General features: G+C 38.5%; 2 protein-coding genes across 2 annotated transcripts in view; both read right to left on the bottom strand.

Moving 5' to 3' along the window:
* The window catches only part of usp2a (ubiquitin specific peptidase 2a), a 43,361-nt gene extending 41,536 nt beyond the window's left edge, over nt 1-1,825 (bottom strand). The window contains exon 1 of the mRNA XM_016273521.1: nt 1,551-1,825. The gene's annotated coding sequence lies outside the window, so the exon portion shown is untranslated. The remainder of the gene's footprint in view (nt 1-1,550) is intronic.
* A 4,624-nt stretch (nt 1,826-6,449) lies between these two features.
* tbcela (tubulin folding cofactor E-like a) lies at nt 6,450-12,762 on the bottom strand. The gene is made up of 8 exons (XM_016273572.1): nt 12,739-12,762; nt 12,505-12,631; nt 12,246-12,385; nt 11,552-11,733; nt 10,827-11,083; nt 10,558-10,684; nt 9,979-10,095; nt 6,450-7,034 (listed from the first exon to the last, which is right to left on the bottom strand). Exons 1-8 carry the CDS (start codon nt 12,760-12,762, stop codon nt 6,716-6,718), a joined length of 1,293 nt encoding a protein of 430 aa, XP_016129058.1. The 3' UTR covers nt 6,450-6,715.
* Between the last annotated feature and the right edge of the window lie 3,593 nt (nt 12,763-16,355).

The following is a 16,355-nucleotide window of genomic DNA, read 5'->3' as shown; positions in this document are numbered from 1 at the left end:
TGAGATTGTAGATAGAGTGTCAATGGTCCATTTGAGAGATAGGTGGCGGTAATGCAAGAAGATGCCTCACGCGCCTGCTGTTGAGAACACGCTCAGGAGGACGCGCCGCCGCTCAGGACAGTTCGGAGATTCCGTGAATCAGAGGTAAAACACTATATAAATACTGTTCAGTTTCTTGCACAGACCGATCGTTTTGTGTCTTTACACATCAATGTATCGTCACGAGCCGCAGGGTTTAATTTGGTTTTGTTTGTGTATGGTTTTTTTTTTACTCTCAAAGCCGTGATTCCCATTCACCTCCATTTAAGCCTGAAAGACTGCAATGGTTTGTGTTAAAAATCTTCGTTTGTGTTCTACTGAAGAAACAAAGTCACCTACATCTTGGATGCCCTGGGGGTAAGCAGATAAACATCAAATTTTCATTTTTGGGTGAACTATCCCTTTAATATCCCAATAACTGAGGAACAGATGTACTAAAAATACTACATTCAAAGGTCAATAAAAGTCAGTCAGGATAAATATGGGACTGTTGAGAATCATCAGAGGAGAGTTTAATAATTTAGTAATTATGGGAGTTTGTAATTTATGTAAGTAACCATCCACACCCACATGACTTACTGTAATACTACTAAAACAAACATACTTAGATTTGATAGCTTATGTAACAACTAAATTATAATGCAGGCTACCTGTAAGTTTTAAGAAAAAAATACTGCTGAGACTTTAACAAGTCTGGCTTGGACGTTATAGGAGAGACTGGGGTGCTGTAAAATTAACTGATGAGTTATAACACCATCAGTTTAACCTCCATATATCTGTGTAAAATATTAAGGACCTATAATCTCATAATTGTGGCAAATGCCAGAATCCCATTTTGTTTGAATTTGTTCAATCTTATTATTTCACTTCTGTGCTTTTTTGTTACCGTAACACTGTTACAATTGATCCTGATGGTGGGGTAGGTTGTAACAACGCTGCATGACACTAATTTACACATTTTATGAATAAGTAGTATATTTATAAACTACTTTAAACTAGAAGCAGACAAATAAGGGAAAATCAAGGTTTAAGACAGCGCCAAAACAAAAAGAGGGTAACAAAATGTTACACACTGCCCAGTCTCCCGCACTACAGCAGCGTGTCACGTGATCGAACTGCACTGTACAGCGCTACATCACTAAACTTCCCTAAGTACTGGATAAACAAAATATAACCCGAGCACTTTGAATAAATGTCACGTTTATATTACTATTACCTTAAAAAGAGAGACTGCACCAGACTGACGTACAAGATACCAAACATTTATTTAAAACAAAAAGACTTCGTATTCATATGAATACATTCAATCTGCAGGACTGGGTCTGAAGAATGAACGACCTAACTCGCGCTTTACCGCTGCAGAACAGTGTCATTTCATACACGTATACACAAGACAGCTCGCCAGCCGATGTTATGTAATTAGTGAAACGTCCAGAAGCTTCCGAATCGAGTAAATCAGTGGGAACGGCGAAGCGAGAATGTGCAGTGCGAGCATTCATAGCATTACTCACCGGAGTGAGCGAGACCATCCTCCTCTCCCCTCGCTCCTTCAGGGAAGAGCCCACCGTGACTGAGACTTCCAGGCAAGCCACTTTGAACTCTTGCAGCCGATACACGATAGTTCACTGATGCTCTTCAACAAAATATAAATAATAACCGAGGCATTTTGGTTATTTCTGTCCTTGTAATATTCCAAGCTCTTGACTTGTAGTCAAAAAACGGTCGCGCACTTTAACGGTGACGTCGGAGAGCGTTTCTTTCATCCGATTGGTTAATTCTGCTCTCGAACGTCATCAAATACCACCGCCCACACCGTCACCCTGGCGACGGGAATAAACACTTTTGAGATTAGAGATCTTGGTGCGTTTTAAACCGCATAAACACATTTCATTACACCAAATATACAAAATAAATGTTCTTTTTATCAGCATCATATGACCCCTTTAAAGGGATAGATTATACACCAAAGAAGAAAAAAAAATCTGTATAATTTTACTCACGTTGCTCCAAACCTGTTTGACTTTCTTTCTCACATGGAACACAAAAGGAAATGTTAGGCAGAATGATGTACACATATTATATATTCATATTTTATGAAACAATGCTAAGCAGAAATATGCTAGAGTGTGGAACTAAAAGCAAAATCACTTTAAAGGGGTCATATGATGCGATTTCAAGTTTTCCTTTCTCTTTGGAGTGTTACAAGCTCTTGGTGCATAAAGAAGATCTGTAAAGTTGCAAAGACTAAAGTCTCAAATCCAAAGAGATATTCTTTATAAAATTTAAGAATCAGCTACGCCTACCTAAAACGGCTGGTTCTAACACGCCCCGACATGTCTACGTCAATATGTGGAAATATTAGCATAATGCCGCCCAAATGTGCACGCAAAGAAAGAAGGCATGGTTTCAGGAACAGCAGTAGTACTGATGCAGCCATGTCAGGGAGACGGTGTGTTTCAGTGCGAAAGCAAAAGCACTTTATTTGGCCTTAGATGCAAAGAATCATTGGTTAAGGTTTATTTACAACAGAACAGCACAACCCAGATGTTCGAATTTGTACAAGGCATTTTATGGACGACAGTTTTTTGAACCTAGAAGAGTACAAGGCTGGCTGTGCAAAGGCTATTTCTAAAAAAAAAAAGGTCAATTCCGACTTTGCTATGACAATCTGGCTCTTCTGAATCAGCGACTGTACGTATGTTTTGTTACTAGTTTAAGTATTTGCTATTGACTGTTCAAATGCAGAGTTTTGCGGAGCGCGGAGTAACGCATCGTGTGTGTGTGTGTGAGGGGAACAGGGTCACATCACAGGAGAGTGAACTGCCTGTCAAATAGCACGTCAGCTGTTTTAACCACGGCTTGTGATGTTCGGCCAATCACAATGCACTGGTTCAGCTGGCCAATCAGAGCAGACTGCACTTGTCAAAGGAGGGGGTTTTGTTGAAAACGACTTGTTTGAGAGAGGCGGGGCAGAGAGGACCTACAATAATGTACAGTATTTGAAACATGTGTTTTTTTTTTAACATTAAAGCACGTCAACATATTCTGTTACACCAAATACACAAAATAATGATCTTTAAAATAGCATCATATGACCCCCTTTAAACATATTCGGGGGAAAAATGGCCATGACAGCAATGTTGTTAACTAAAACCATTAACCGATTTAGTTAACTCAAATAAAATGAAACATATGAAAAACTTTTTTTTTAAATTAAGTACTAATATTACTTTAAGTAAAAATAAGGCTAAATATATAATATTTAGAATCTATAAAATATATAATTATAATAAAAATAAAATGTTATAAAATAAATGTTATTTCAAAAATCAATAAATAATATAAAAAATACTATATTAACACTATAATGACAGTCAGTAAAAGACAAGTTTATTTTTCCTTAGCCTTTGACCCAGTCTATTCAACTTTCAAACATAGATACATTATTGTGCACATATGCTGGCAAATCAATGGTATAACACAGTCAAATCTGATTTTAAAATTGTAACACATTAATGGTGTGACTGTGTGCAGCTCAACTTGCAGTATGTAAGTGTTTATTACAATAACAGGCCTAATGCATCCATTAGATAAATGACTCTCTGGAATTATCATCCCTTTGATGCTTAACAGCCTTTTACACACCCTTTACAAATTAACTTTAACCGAAGAATAAGAACTGCAAATGTACAACAGATAATGCTTACTGAGAAACAATTCTACGCATAATATCCTAACAAAAATCAGGATATAAACAATAGTGTACTGTGAGTCACAATGATTGAAAAATGTCTGCTAAATAAATTTCACGTGGTAAACATTGTCTTTAGTGGTACAGTGGTAAATTGAACTTTTGTCTTCACACTTCATATGCGCCAGTCACAGTTTAAGTGGCATTACCTTCAAGGTCGCAAAATTGGAATATCAATAATGCATACATATAGGAAAAAAACCAAATTAATTATGCAAATGCAAAACCCTAATATCAATAGCATGTCCTGTGTGGGCACAGAACATCAAATATCAATCCTCTAAAAGGGAAAACTCTGGAGAAAAAAAACAGTACTTCATTCTGCTTTAATGTTTGATTAGGGGTTGCAGATAAAGGCAGAAAGAGTGTTAAAGGCATAGAGGATGCTAGAATCTTCATCTTTATCAACTTTCTTCCTCCGACCAAACAACAACCCTTAAATATGCAAGCTGATTTTAACATTTTATGTTCCACTTCAGTTTAAGTTATATTCATATAAGTCACTATTAAATCTCTGACTATCTACTCATTTCACTTTTTGGTTATAAAATGATGTAAAAACTAATTCCAAATTCTGAATTACAACTTAATTCAAGATCACTTCTTACCGACGAGAAACCCGAAATGTTTAATGAGCAATGCTTCAAGCCTTCAACATTTTCACATCATTTCATACATCTATCAGTACATAAGAGAAAAGCGAATCTACTACTAACCTAAGCATTTGCGAGTGTCAGCGTAACATGGCACACTGACAGTGATGCCGAAAGGATCTCAGTGCTTTTCCATTCAGTCCATCCTTCAAATCATGCTATCATGTTATATATGAAATAAAAAATACAACAAACTAGGTTTTCACCAGTTTCAGTCGCTAAACATGTTTTTTTCCCCTTGTTGAATCAAGTATGACAAGCAAATTAGGTTCATGCATGATTTGATTGATGTACCAGGTATAAATAAATAATTTGCTGGTTTTATCCTATAACTTCTGTAGAATGAACTTGTCACTTTCTGCACTGTAAGGAAACAGTCTTGCATTGCACATTTCAACACACATTTTAGTCAAGCTGCAGTATCTTTAAAAGGATTTAAAAAAAAGAAGAAAACATTTGTGTTTTTAAACGAATAATAACACAGAAATGAAAACGTTGTCATCAATTACTTACATTCCAAATCTGTATGATTTTCACAAAAGATGTTCTGAAGAATGTTGGTAACCAAACAGTTTTTGTTACCATTGACTTCCATTTTGGTATGGAAAACCATTTTCTTTTATGCCCCCTAGAATAAATAAAGTCATACAGGTTTGGATCAACAAGAGTAAATTATAAATGAACAGATTTGGAGAAATTTAGCATTACATCACTTGCTCACCAATGGATCCTCTGCAGTGAATGGGTGCCGTCAGGATGAGAGTTCAAACAGCTGATAAAAACATCACAATAATCAACATAATCCACATGACTCAAATCGTCCATCCCCTGTTATCCTCTCACATTAAAATCCATGGATTAAGTTTAGAAATGTTTTGGACTGTTTTCACTTATAAATGGTGCTTGAAAAGTAATCTTGTCAGAATCAGGAAAGAAATATGCACATCTCTTTTGATACAGATGAGAGGACTTTTTCACTGGAGAAAGCAATTTCGCCTTGATGAATTTGTTTCTTAGAAACATGCAGCTTTTCACTTCACAAGACATTCATTAATGGACTGAAGTCATGTGGATTACTTGTGGATTATTGTGATGCTTTTATCAGCTGTTTGGACTCTCATTCTGACGGCACCCATTTATTGCAGAGGATCCGTTGGTGAGCAAGTGATGTAATGCTAAATCTCTTCCAATGAACAAACAAACTCTTTATCTTGGACAGCCTGAGGGTGAGTACATTTTCAAAAAATTCTAATTTTTGGGTTAACTATTCTTTTAAATTAACATAGGAGCCAAATTTCCCGCTTATGTTTTGCTGGCCAGATAGAGTCATACACATTGATTGGTTTGCTATTGATTTGTTTTGTTTTGTTTTTAACAAATAACACCAATTAGTAAATCAATAATAAATACTGTGAATAATCATATTATATATAATACGTGTATGTAATCATAACAATCTTTGGTGGACTGATGTTTTGTCACTTAACAGATCTCACTATTCTGCGAGTAAAATATCAAAATAAACACACTCCATAATATGGATACAATTGAAATGAAGATAAGCACTTTTCTCAGCATATGCTTTGCATTGGAGGTACAAGTTTGAGTGCCCACTTCCAAAACGGCAGAGAAAGTACTAACAGAAATATTCAAAAGGAAAAAAAAAAAAAAAAAATCCCACATTAAATAGCAAATGCATGCGACTCCGCAATTCCCTTCTGGATTCTTCAATCAGATTATAAAATTGAACTGGACATTTAAAAACATTTGTGAATAAGATGCTTTGCAAATCTTTCCTCATGTGAATCTAGCACTGCCCATATAATATATAAGGCCTGAGAGTCTTTTGCATGTAATTAACAGCTGACAGCATACAACACACATCAGCAGGCAATGGATATCCATGATTTCATCTTTAAGACATCAGTGCAGTGCAACATTTTCTTTCAGCTATGGGTGATTGTCTTAAAATCTGTAAAAAGCACATCCTGGGCTGCCAGAGCCCTGTGCTGTGCTTTATTCTTGAAGAAACAGGTGTTTGAAAATACAGGGGTGCTCGTGAAGTCTGAAGACAAAAAGAAAACCTTTAATAACAGCAACAAAACCAAAGGTGCACACAGTGTTTCTTATGTGCCGAACTAAAGCCCCAGCAAATCCTGGAAGTTTTTCCCTGAAAGACAGTCCCATTCACTCTGTGGAAATTAGATGGCGCTAATTCAAAGTGGATTTAGTTATTTAAATATAGCTTTTTTGTGATCCTGAAGAAAGATGGTTATTTTGTTTTGGGAACTACCAGGATCTCATCCCCATCTTGAATGCTGTAAGAGTGCAAGGCCCGTGTGCTGTATTTCAACTCGTCGGGGCCAAAGGCAGAACCCTTGTCGATGTAGTAAAGGCGCATGTTGCTGGTGGGGAGCTGCACAACAGTCCTCAGCTGCTTCTTCAGCCCTGCGACGGTCTGATCCAAACGGATGCTCACCTGCTCCACTTTGTCTTCATAGCGCACCTCCACTTGGGCAAGGCAACGTGGTCTCAGGTCGATCTCAGCCAGAGGAGCCAGTTTCCCATATTTGGTCACCAAGCAGTGATATCTCCAAAGCGAAATGCAAATACTTAAACAAAATTCAGCCTTTCACTACATGGGCAAACCAAAATTCCTACTTAAAAAGTCAAAATACTGTAAAGCAAGCACTTTTAGCTACACTAAAAAAAAACTGTCTTTGGAACAATTTTACCTGAGAAATTACGAGTACATTTTACAAATAAATACAAGTAGCACAATGAAGTAAATGTGATTTTTTAAAGACTGTAATGGTATTTACTTGTAAAACGTAATTGAAAAATATTTGTTTTATTCACACCTAGAAAAAATATTTTTTTACTAGGTGTGAACAAATCTGGCGTATAATTATTTACAATAGGAAGAATAATTACATTAAATTATATTATAATTATTTAATAAACAATACATTTTATTTAAAGGATTAGTTCACTTCTGAATGAAAATTTCCTCATAATTTTCTCACCCCCATGTCATCCAAGATGTTCATGTCTTTCTTTCTTCAGTCAAAAAGTAATTAAGGTTTTTGAGGAAAACATTCCAGGGTTTTTCTCTATATAGTGGACTTCAGTGGGTGGAAGGTCCAAATTGCAGCTTCAGTGCAGCTTTAAAGCGTTCTACACGATCCCAGACGAGGAAGAAGGGTCTTATCTAGCAAAACAATCTGTCATTTTCTAAAATCAAATGACAATTTATATACTTTTTAACCTCAAACACTTGCCTTGTCTAATTCTGCGTGAACTCTGTGCATTCCGGTTCATGACAGTTAGGGTATATCAAAAAACTCCCATTTAATTTTCTCCTCCAACTTCAAAATCGTTCTAAATCGTCCTACATCGCTGTTTTACCATTTTTTGTAAAGGGCGTTTGACCTTCTTTGCACGTTCACTTTGTAAACACTGAGTCGGCACTTCTGTAGCGATGTAGGACGATTTTGGAGGAGAAAATGAGATGGGAGTTTTTCGACCTACCCTAACTGTTTCGAATGGGACTGCACAGCGTATGCATGCACATTGCAGAGCTACACGAGACAAGCGTTTGAGGTTAAAAAGTATATCATTTTTATCCTTTTTTAGAAAATGACCGATCGTTTCGCTAGATAAGACCCTTATTCCTCGTCTGGAATCGTGTAGAACGCTTTAAAGCTGCACTGAAGCTGCAATTTGGACCTTCCACCCAGTAAACCCCGCTGAAGCCCACTATATAGAGAAAAACCCTGGAATGTTTTCCTCAAAAACCTTAATTTCTTTTCGACTGAAGAAAGAAAGACATGAACATCTTGGATGACATGGGGGTGAGGAAATTATGAGGAAATTTTAATTCAGAAGTGAACTAATCCTTTAATAATTAATTATACTTAGAGTGTGTTTCTGGTCTAAATAATGCTTCTTACAAAATTGTCATATATGGAGTATGTATCGTAAAACAAAGTCAGTTGCATTAAAATAAAGCAAAATCCTATAACATAAAAAAACATACTATTTGATTGTAATTACAGAATGTTTCCAGACCATGTTTATGCTGAATGTGTTCAAAAACAGTTGGACAGACCACAAGATAATGGAATGAAATGTATGTATCTCAAGGCACACTTTTAACATTTTTGGCAACACCCAAAGGCATCTGTCTTTATGAGTACACAGACCAACAGTTTAAAGAATAGCGCTGCCTGATACTGTGTCTACACCAGATGCAACTGTTGTTGACCATTGTTTAAACAGCTAAAAGCGGTCTACACTTGACGCAACCAAGTGATTGCAAATCAATTTGTCCTTTTTCCACGTGTGTTATGGTGTGTTCACACTTGTAGTTTGGTTCTCTTGGTTCATTTGGTCCGGACCAAAAATGAAAACAATACAATTGGTCCTGGTCCGCTGAGCGTTCACACTGGCATTTTTGACAGCAAACCTATACCGAACCTAAAGGCACAGTGATGCGTTCACAACCTGATTGGTCAGGTTGAATGACATATATTTCGCGTCGGAACTCACCGAATACCCCAAACAAAAGCTGTGTTCGACTTAAAAGCGGTGCTGCACAGACCGATCGGTGTATGACATCAAAGTATCATTCACTGATCGGTCTGCTCAGCACCGCTTTAAGTCGAACACACATAATGCCGTCTGCTGGACTAAGCGCGCTCATTGCTGCATGTACTTATAATTTTATTTTCACCACCTGCGAACTCACGAAGCGTTCATAAAAGGCACTTTACCTCCTCGTTGCTCCACGTTTGCCCTCTGCTCATTTTGTTTTGGATGGTACCGCTCATTCCGCGTCATTAAATCATGTCGCATAGCATCACATCTTTTCATTACTTCCTGTTTTTGGTTAGTTTAGAAGCGTTTGGTCCGTGTTGCGTTCATATTTAATTCGAACCGCACCAGAGTTAGTTTGGAAGCGGACCAAGACCCATCTTTTTAGCGGTCTCGGTCCGCTTGTTTGGTGCTCACCAGGGTTCGGATGGCAGCTTTCACACTTACTCAAACAAACCGCACTAACAGAGCAATCTCACCAGGGTTCGTTTTAATCGAACCAAACATGACAAGTGTGAACACACCCTTAGAATTAGAGCAAGCGCATCGAGTACATAATAAATAGAATGGGGCACCAGTTTATGGTTGCCGATTTGTCGCATCGCGCCGCACTGCAAGTATACACTATTGTGGTTAGTTGCATCGCTTGCATCTGGTGTAGACATGATGTGAGTCCAAGAACTATTTAATAAGGTTCTAAATGGTCTACGCCAGTGTTTCCCAATCCTGGTCCTAGAGAACCCCCAACACTGCACAGTTTAGATGTCTCCTTAATCAAACAAACCTGATTCAATTAATCAGCTCATTAGTAAAGACTCCAAGGCCTCAAATATGTGTGTCAGAAAAGACATACATCAATAGCATGCAGTGTTGGGGGTTCTCCAGGACCAGGATTAGGAACCACTGGTCTGTACTACAGTGTTCATGCCTAAAAGATACCTATGGGGCAGCTCTTCCTCTGAATGATCCAAGTGATAACGGATGAAGAATCTCTCAGCGTCTTCTCTCTCGGCATCCGTCACGACACTCCCATTCAGGCAGGTCACTGATGGCAGTCTGCAGGCGGGAGCAATGAGATCTTCTCATCAACATTTCTACATTACTATCAGTTTCTAATGAGGTTAAAATGAGAGTTCACCAAAAAATGAAAATTCGCCAATTATTTTCTCTGTCGTCACATTCATCCCTGGAATGACCTGCCCAACTCAATCCGAGCAGCTGAGTCCTTAGCCATCTTCAAGAAACGACTAAAAACACATCTGTTCCATTTTTATTTGACCCTCTACCACTTTCTATTCTATTTTAATTCTACTTTATCTATTTATCTTCTTTTTTTTATAAAAAAACAACAAACACTAGCTTTCTATTTTTTTCTATTCTATCTAGTTGTTTTTCTTTGTGTGTGTGTGTGTGTGTGTGTGTGTGTGTATATATTGTCCTCATTTGTAAGTCACTTTGGATAAAAGCGTCCGCTAAATTACTAAATGTAAATATAAATGTAAGATACATTGGACTTACTGGGCTATCATTAGACTACGGCGCTCCATGCTCGTGTAAGCCTGCAGTAGAGGAATGCCTTGCAACCTCACTTCTTCCAGTTTGGGCAGAAAGTTTAGCTTCTCAATGTCCTCCCATCGATTAAGCCCTGACTCACAAAAATGATAAAAATGAAGTTTTTATTGGGTTTATGTAATTACACTGTACTAGAATAGTAATAATTAGACAATTACACACATACTATGATTATTTAGAAGCTTTCCCAGCAACTGTCACAAACACGATGATACCTGAGTTGTGCAGATTGATTCTTCGAACGTTAGGGAAGAGCCGCTGAAGGATTTCTCCCGAGTCTTGAATGGAGCTCAGGTAGTTGTTGGCCATGACCAGAGTGTCCAGTGCAGGGAACATGGAGCCGAATTTTCGTACTTCACTCCACTCGTGGAGGCTGTTATCTGTGATGTGAAGCAGACGCAGTGTGGGGAAGGGCATGGCGGCCGGTGTCACAGTGGTGTACTCATTAAGGCACAGGAACAGCTCCTCTAGTCTGGACAAAACAGATCAATATTAGTGGAGAGCTGTCATACCAGAGGCACCTTCATAAAGTCTGATGGTTCACTTTAAAGCAAGAAAAGAGTTGTTCTCACTGGCCATAATGTTATCTGAAAGCCACTGAATTAATTCAGAGTGAATTCTCTCAAACATCATTTATAGCTCAATACAGTAACAAGGTAAAGTGAATGATCCCATGAGAATCAACAGTGTCATGATGATGGTACAAAGAAAAGAAATGATAACTGAATAATTTATGCAAGAGATATGCAAGATTGCACATACACAGTCAATAAAATACTCTGAATGTGAAAAAAATATATAAAATCAATACCATAATGTCAAAAATCTGGCCAGAGCAATCAATACCACACATGTACACAACTAGTAACTGTTAATACATAATATCAGTCTATATTTTTTCAAAACTACAAAAACCTCAAGAGTTTAAAATGCGACTCACTCAGGCATCTCTTGTGTGAATGTGTGCACTGTGTCCCAGGACACCTGGGTATTGTTAAGAACGAGGCGGCGGATGCTAGAAAAGGCCTTTGCGCAGTCCGGCTCCAAGACTGCATCACTCAGATGATTAGAGCTGAGGTTCAAGAACTCCAGGTTCGGGATGTTAGAAACAATCTTGCTGATCTAGAACAGATTAAAGGGTTAAAAGACACATTTTAGGGACATAAAAATGTATAATATACATACACACACACATACATACATATATATATGAACAGAATTTTCTATAACATTATGAATGCCATTACTGTCACTTTTGATCAATTGAATGTGTCCTTGCTGAATAAAGGTACATTTGTCCTTAAAAAAATCTTACTGACCCCAAATCTTTGAACAGTAGTGTATGTTTATTTATTAATAATACTGTATATTTACAGATCATAAAATCAGTAATTTCAGTCAGTTTCTCACATAAAGCAATACAGCGCATGAGTCATATGGACTATTTTTATGGTGCTTTTTCTGTTTTTGTATTTGGAGCTTGACAGCCTTTGAATTGCTGTTTTACAACATAAGGTTGTTTAGCAATTCTTTAAAAATTTCTCCTTTTGTGTTCCAGAAAAAAGTATAACAGCATATGAAATTGGATGAAAATCAAAGTGTGGATCCTCCGATCCTCAGACTAACTAACTCACCTCATGCCAGTCTTGGAGCTTGTTATGGGACAGATCAAGTTCAACTACATGAGCACAGAAGGCAGCGATTTCTCCCTCTTCTCCTGCATGACTGATTCCACAGCCATTCAAAACCAGAACACTGGGCAGGTTCAGACGGTCTGAAGGCAGAATGACCACATAACTAATGAAACACAACAACAGCTTACAGCTGCCAAAGGAAACGCTAAAATCACCAAGGAACATTACATAACTTATTTTTAACTAACCCAAGCCTCACCTTTCATAGGTGATCCCTGATGTCCAGACGGCACAACCACGACACCCATGCCTGGACCCCGACGGCAAGGGAAGTTTTCCGGGCTGTACTTCTCACTGATCGCCTGCATAAAGGTGCGGCCTTCTGTCTCAAAAACATATATATATATATATATATATATATATATAGACACATACACACACTTAACTAATACATACTGTAAATATATAAGTATTTACAGCATTTATTAGTTACAGTATGGGTGCCTCCATCATCCATCATTTATTAAAAAAGTGTGTCATGCCATGACCCATGTGTCAAGCAGTTCAGTTAAAAAAATAGTGAGAAGCTGCAGCCCTCTGGGCTAAAAGTTCAATTTTTAAACAGAACTGGCCTAGATTTAACCATCTGCTGAATAAAGTCATGTTCTTGCCGACTTTACTGAGAATAGCATTTACTGTCTTATAACAAAAATAAGTTAATCCACTAATGAATAAGCATATTGAATACGTTTTTCCTTGATTAACTGATATGTATATGAGAAGCAAGAATATTACATGCTGTCACCTGCTGCGCAATTTGTCCTCACAGGTCCAAAGACACAGCTGTGCCATAAAATAAGGTTTACTTTTACTACAAAAGTTATTTGTCCTTTGTCAGGGCTCAAACGGAAAATGTGGCTGCAAACCAGCAAAGAGACTGGGCTCTGCTCAGCATCCTCACGGCACTTCTCAGAGATAACAGCACTCTGCAGAAAGAAGACACCAGGTCAGCAAGAAGGACAGATGACCAATTCACCTTCAGCTGTAACTACACTAATCTGCCTCAACAAACCAACACACTCAATATGCATATGAAAAACCTTAATGCTGTTACAACTCAGAGCAGGTTTACAGGCTCTTAAGGGAAACACGAAAAAGAGACCAACACCATGTAAACACTCTTTCGACAGCTGTGCATATAACAGTACTAAAAGAACAATAGCTGACTTGTTAAACAAAAAGTTGCCAAGACAATACACTGCCTAAAGCAGTTTCATTAAAGTCTAGCGTTTTGGGTATCAACTTACAAGAAAAAGAGCTGATGTCTTTACATTTTACAGCACATTTAATACGAATTAAGAAATACCTATCAAATTAAAATAATATCAAATAGTAGCTGTAGAGCAAAAGCAGTACAAAAATGGCAACCAGCATTCGTACATTTTCAAACAAGGAACCTTTTACAAGGTTAGTGCTTTTATAATATACCAGGACATACTAAATCAGTGCCAGATGAATTTCCCTTGAGCTACTGCACGAAGATTCATATATTAAAGCTGACAGAACCAGTCACCAAAACAGACGACTAAATGTTAGAAGACACGAAACAAGAATGTATCTTTGTAAGTCAACACCTGAGAACGCTCATACTTCAGCTAATATTGAGGTGGCTTGAGCCGAAAACATCCCTCCATCATCATAAAGTGTCTTACACTGAATGAGCAGCTCCTCAGTGAGACGCGGGACAGGACGCTGTGATCCAAACCAACTCCTAACCGTCAGTTTATCCACGTCATGTTATTTGGAGACTCGCACTTTGATCGCCAAAGTGTTCCTCGTCGCTTTTGTTATTGTTGATAAATCTGTCACGGAAGTGGCGTCACTCCAGCTGGGTGCTCTTGATTGGCCCGTTCAGTTGTGCGCGCTGCCTGAGCGCCCTCGCTGGCGGAACGGAGAACAACAGGCATTTAATAAAAGGCATTTTTTCTGGATTTAAAATACCTCGCGATTCAGTTTGTACATCTACATTTATAGATCAAGTAGTTTCCATGAGTTAAAAATATATATATATTTATATCATGAATTAAGAATGCAAAAGATGATCAGAAGAGATGGAGTCAGTGCAGAGGGTCACTCGTGACTGACTGAGGAGGAGTCAGTTAACCATCACTAATCATGGCAGAATAGTAAGGGACAGAAATATCTTTGATTACAGACCAAATATCACAAACCATAGTGCTCGTGACCTTTCAGATTGCCTAATGCCTCCCTCTAGTGGTGGGAAAACTTCTCACAGGGACATTCTGCCGACTTTGAGGAAAGCTGTTGCAGATGGATCAGTGTTGTTAAAGCTGCAGTCCATTACTTTTTTTGGTTAAAGGGGTCATATGATGCGATTTCAATTTTTCCTTTCTCTTTGGAGTGTTACAAGCTCTTGGTGCATAAAGAAGATCTGTAAAGTTGCAAAGACTAAAGTCTCAAATCCAAAGAGATATTCTTTATAAAAGTTAAGAGTCAACCACGCCTACCTAAAACGGCCCGTTCTATCACGCCCCCACATGTCTACGTCACAATGTGGGAAGATTTGCATAACGCCGCCCAAATGTTCACGCAAAGAAAGAAGGCGTAACTTTTATTCTCGCTGTAGTATTGCTGTAGTACTGGAGGCGGACGCACTAACAAGGAGGCTAAAGATTGCAGGCACTAGCGTCAGTCCCCTGAGATCAGGGGAGTGAGGCTTACCTGCACAGCACCTACTCGCTGGCCTCCGTTACATTCATCCCCCTAATCCTCACTCCTATCCAGGTCATGGCACCAATGTAACCCCTCTCTCCCCGGTCCTCACCGTCACACCTTGTTCTTGTTCCGAGTGGGTCTCTAACCCGGGTCTCCGGCATGGGTGTCAGACGCACTAACAAGGAGGCTAAAGACTGCAGGCACTAGCGTCAGTCCCCTAAGATCAGGGGAGTGAGGTTTACCTGCACAGCACCTACTCGCTGGCACTCCGTTACACAAGTACATAACCAGCCAGTGTTCAAAACTATCGCCTTACTTTAGCCTGTTTCACAACGGTTAGCTTATAATAATGTTTTCTAATTTGAGTGGTACGGGTAGGTTTCCGCGGGAAATTCGAGCATGCCGCTGCATCATTATGTCATGTCTGTAAACATAAAGAAGTTGTCCCGGCGACTAGGCTATCTCATGTGAGGATCCTGCAGGTGGCCGATCGTTTATAGCCTTTTCTCACAGCATCTGGAATAATTAAATATATCATTTTGATGGCGGGATTGTAATCCAGAAAGGTTTATGAGTTGAAAACACATGTGAATGAAATTAAATTATATTCTAGTTTTAAATGTGCTTCTGATTACAGATAACCTGGGATTACACAAGATTTGTGTACCAGTAACCAGTTTCGATGAGAGCTTAATTTGCTTTTTGGGTTAAAATAATTTCTTAATATGAAATTCGAATGGTATGACAATTAGAGATTAGACTGTACAGAAATGGAAATCTACACGCTAATACACACTATATTCACATATTCACGTAATGCTGATGTTGTTAATATAGTGGTTACAAATAATAAAGAAATGCAAGAATTATTTTTCCTAAATATATCGTTATTGTCATAAGAATTTTTTTTATAATTAATTAAATGTCATTAATGTGTGATCTATGTTGGGTATGAATCTGAGTATGAGTATGAGTATGATCTTTGAGGATAACGATTTATATCTCCTGCCGAGATTGGTATGGACGATCGATTACTTCTGTCTTTGGACTCGTTCAACTGTTGGAGGAGGGGGGCGCGCTGCTCAAGACTCAGAAGGTGAAGCAGCAGCAGCAGCAGCTCCGGACAGAAGGTGCATAGGCCCCCGGTTGCACCGGTCATGCTCATCCTTTGAGAGAACGATGGAATGTCAACGGTGAAGAGCTACACTCAATTCTTGTTGCGGGAAGTGGCCACTTAAAGTTCGAGCTGACAAACGAATTAACGTGGTGCAGACGGTAGCAACACTGGGCTGTGACTGGTTCGTTGATGGAAGGAAGTAGTGTAGTTTCCGGAAGTGATTCGGAGATGGAAGATGAAGCGTTTGGCGGGGAAGG

This window comes from Sinocyclocheilus grahami, unplaced genomic scaffold, assembly GCF_001515645.1.
Source record: "Sinocyclocheilus grahami isolate Dianchi unplaced genomic scaffold, SAMN03320097.WGS_v1.1 scaffold79.1, whole genome shotgun sequence".
Classification (NCBI taxonomy): domain Eukaryota; kingdom Metazoa; phylum Chordata; class Actinopteri; order Cypriniformes; family Cyprinidae; genus Sinocyclocheilus; species Sinocyclocheilus grahami.
This window is presented reverse-complemented; position numbering and strand designations above follow the sequence as displayed.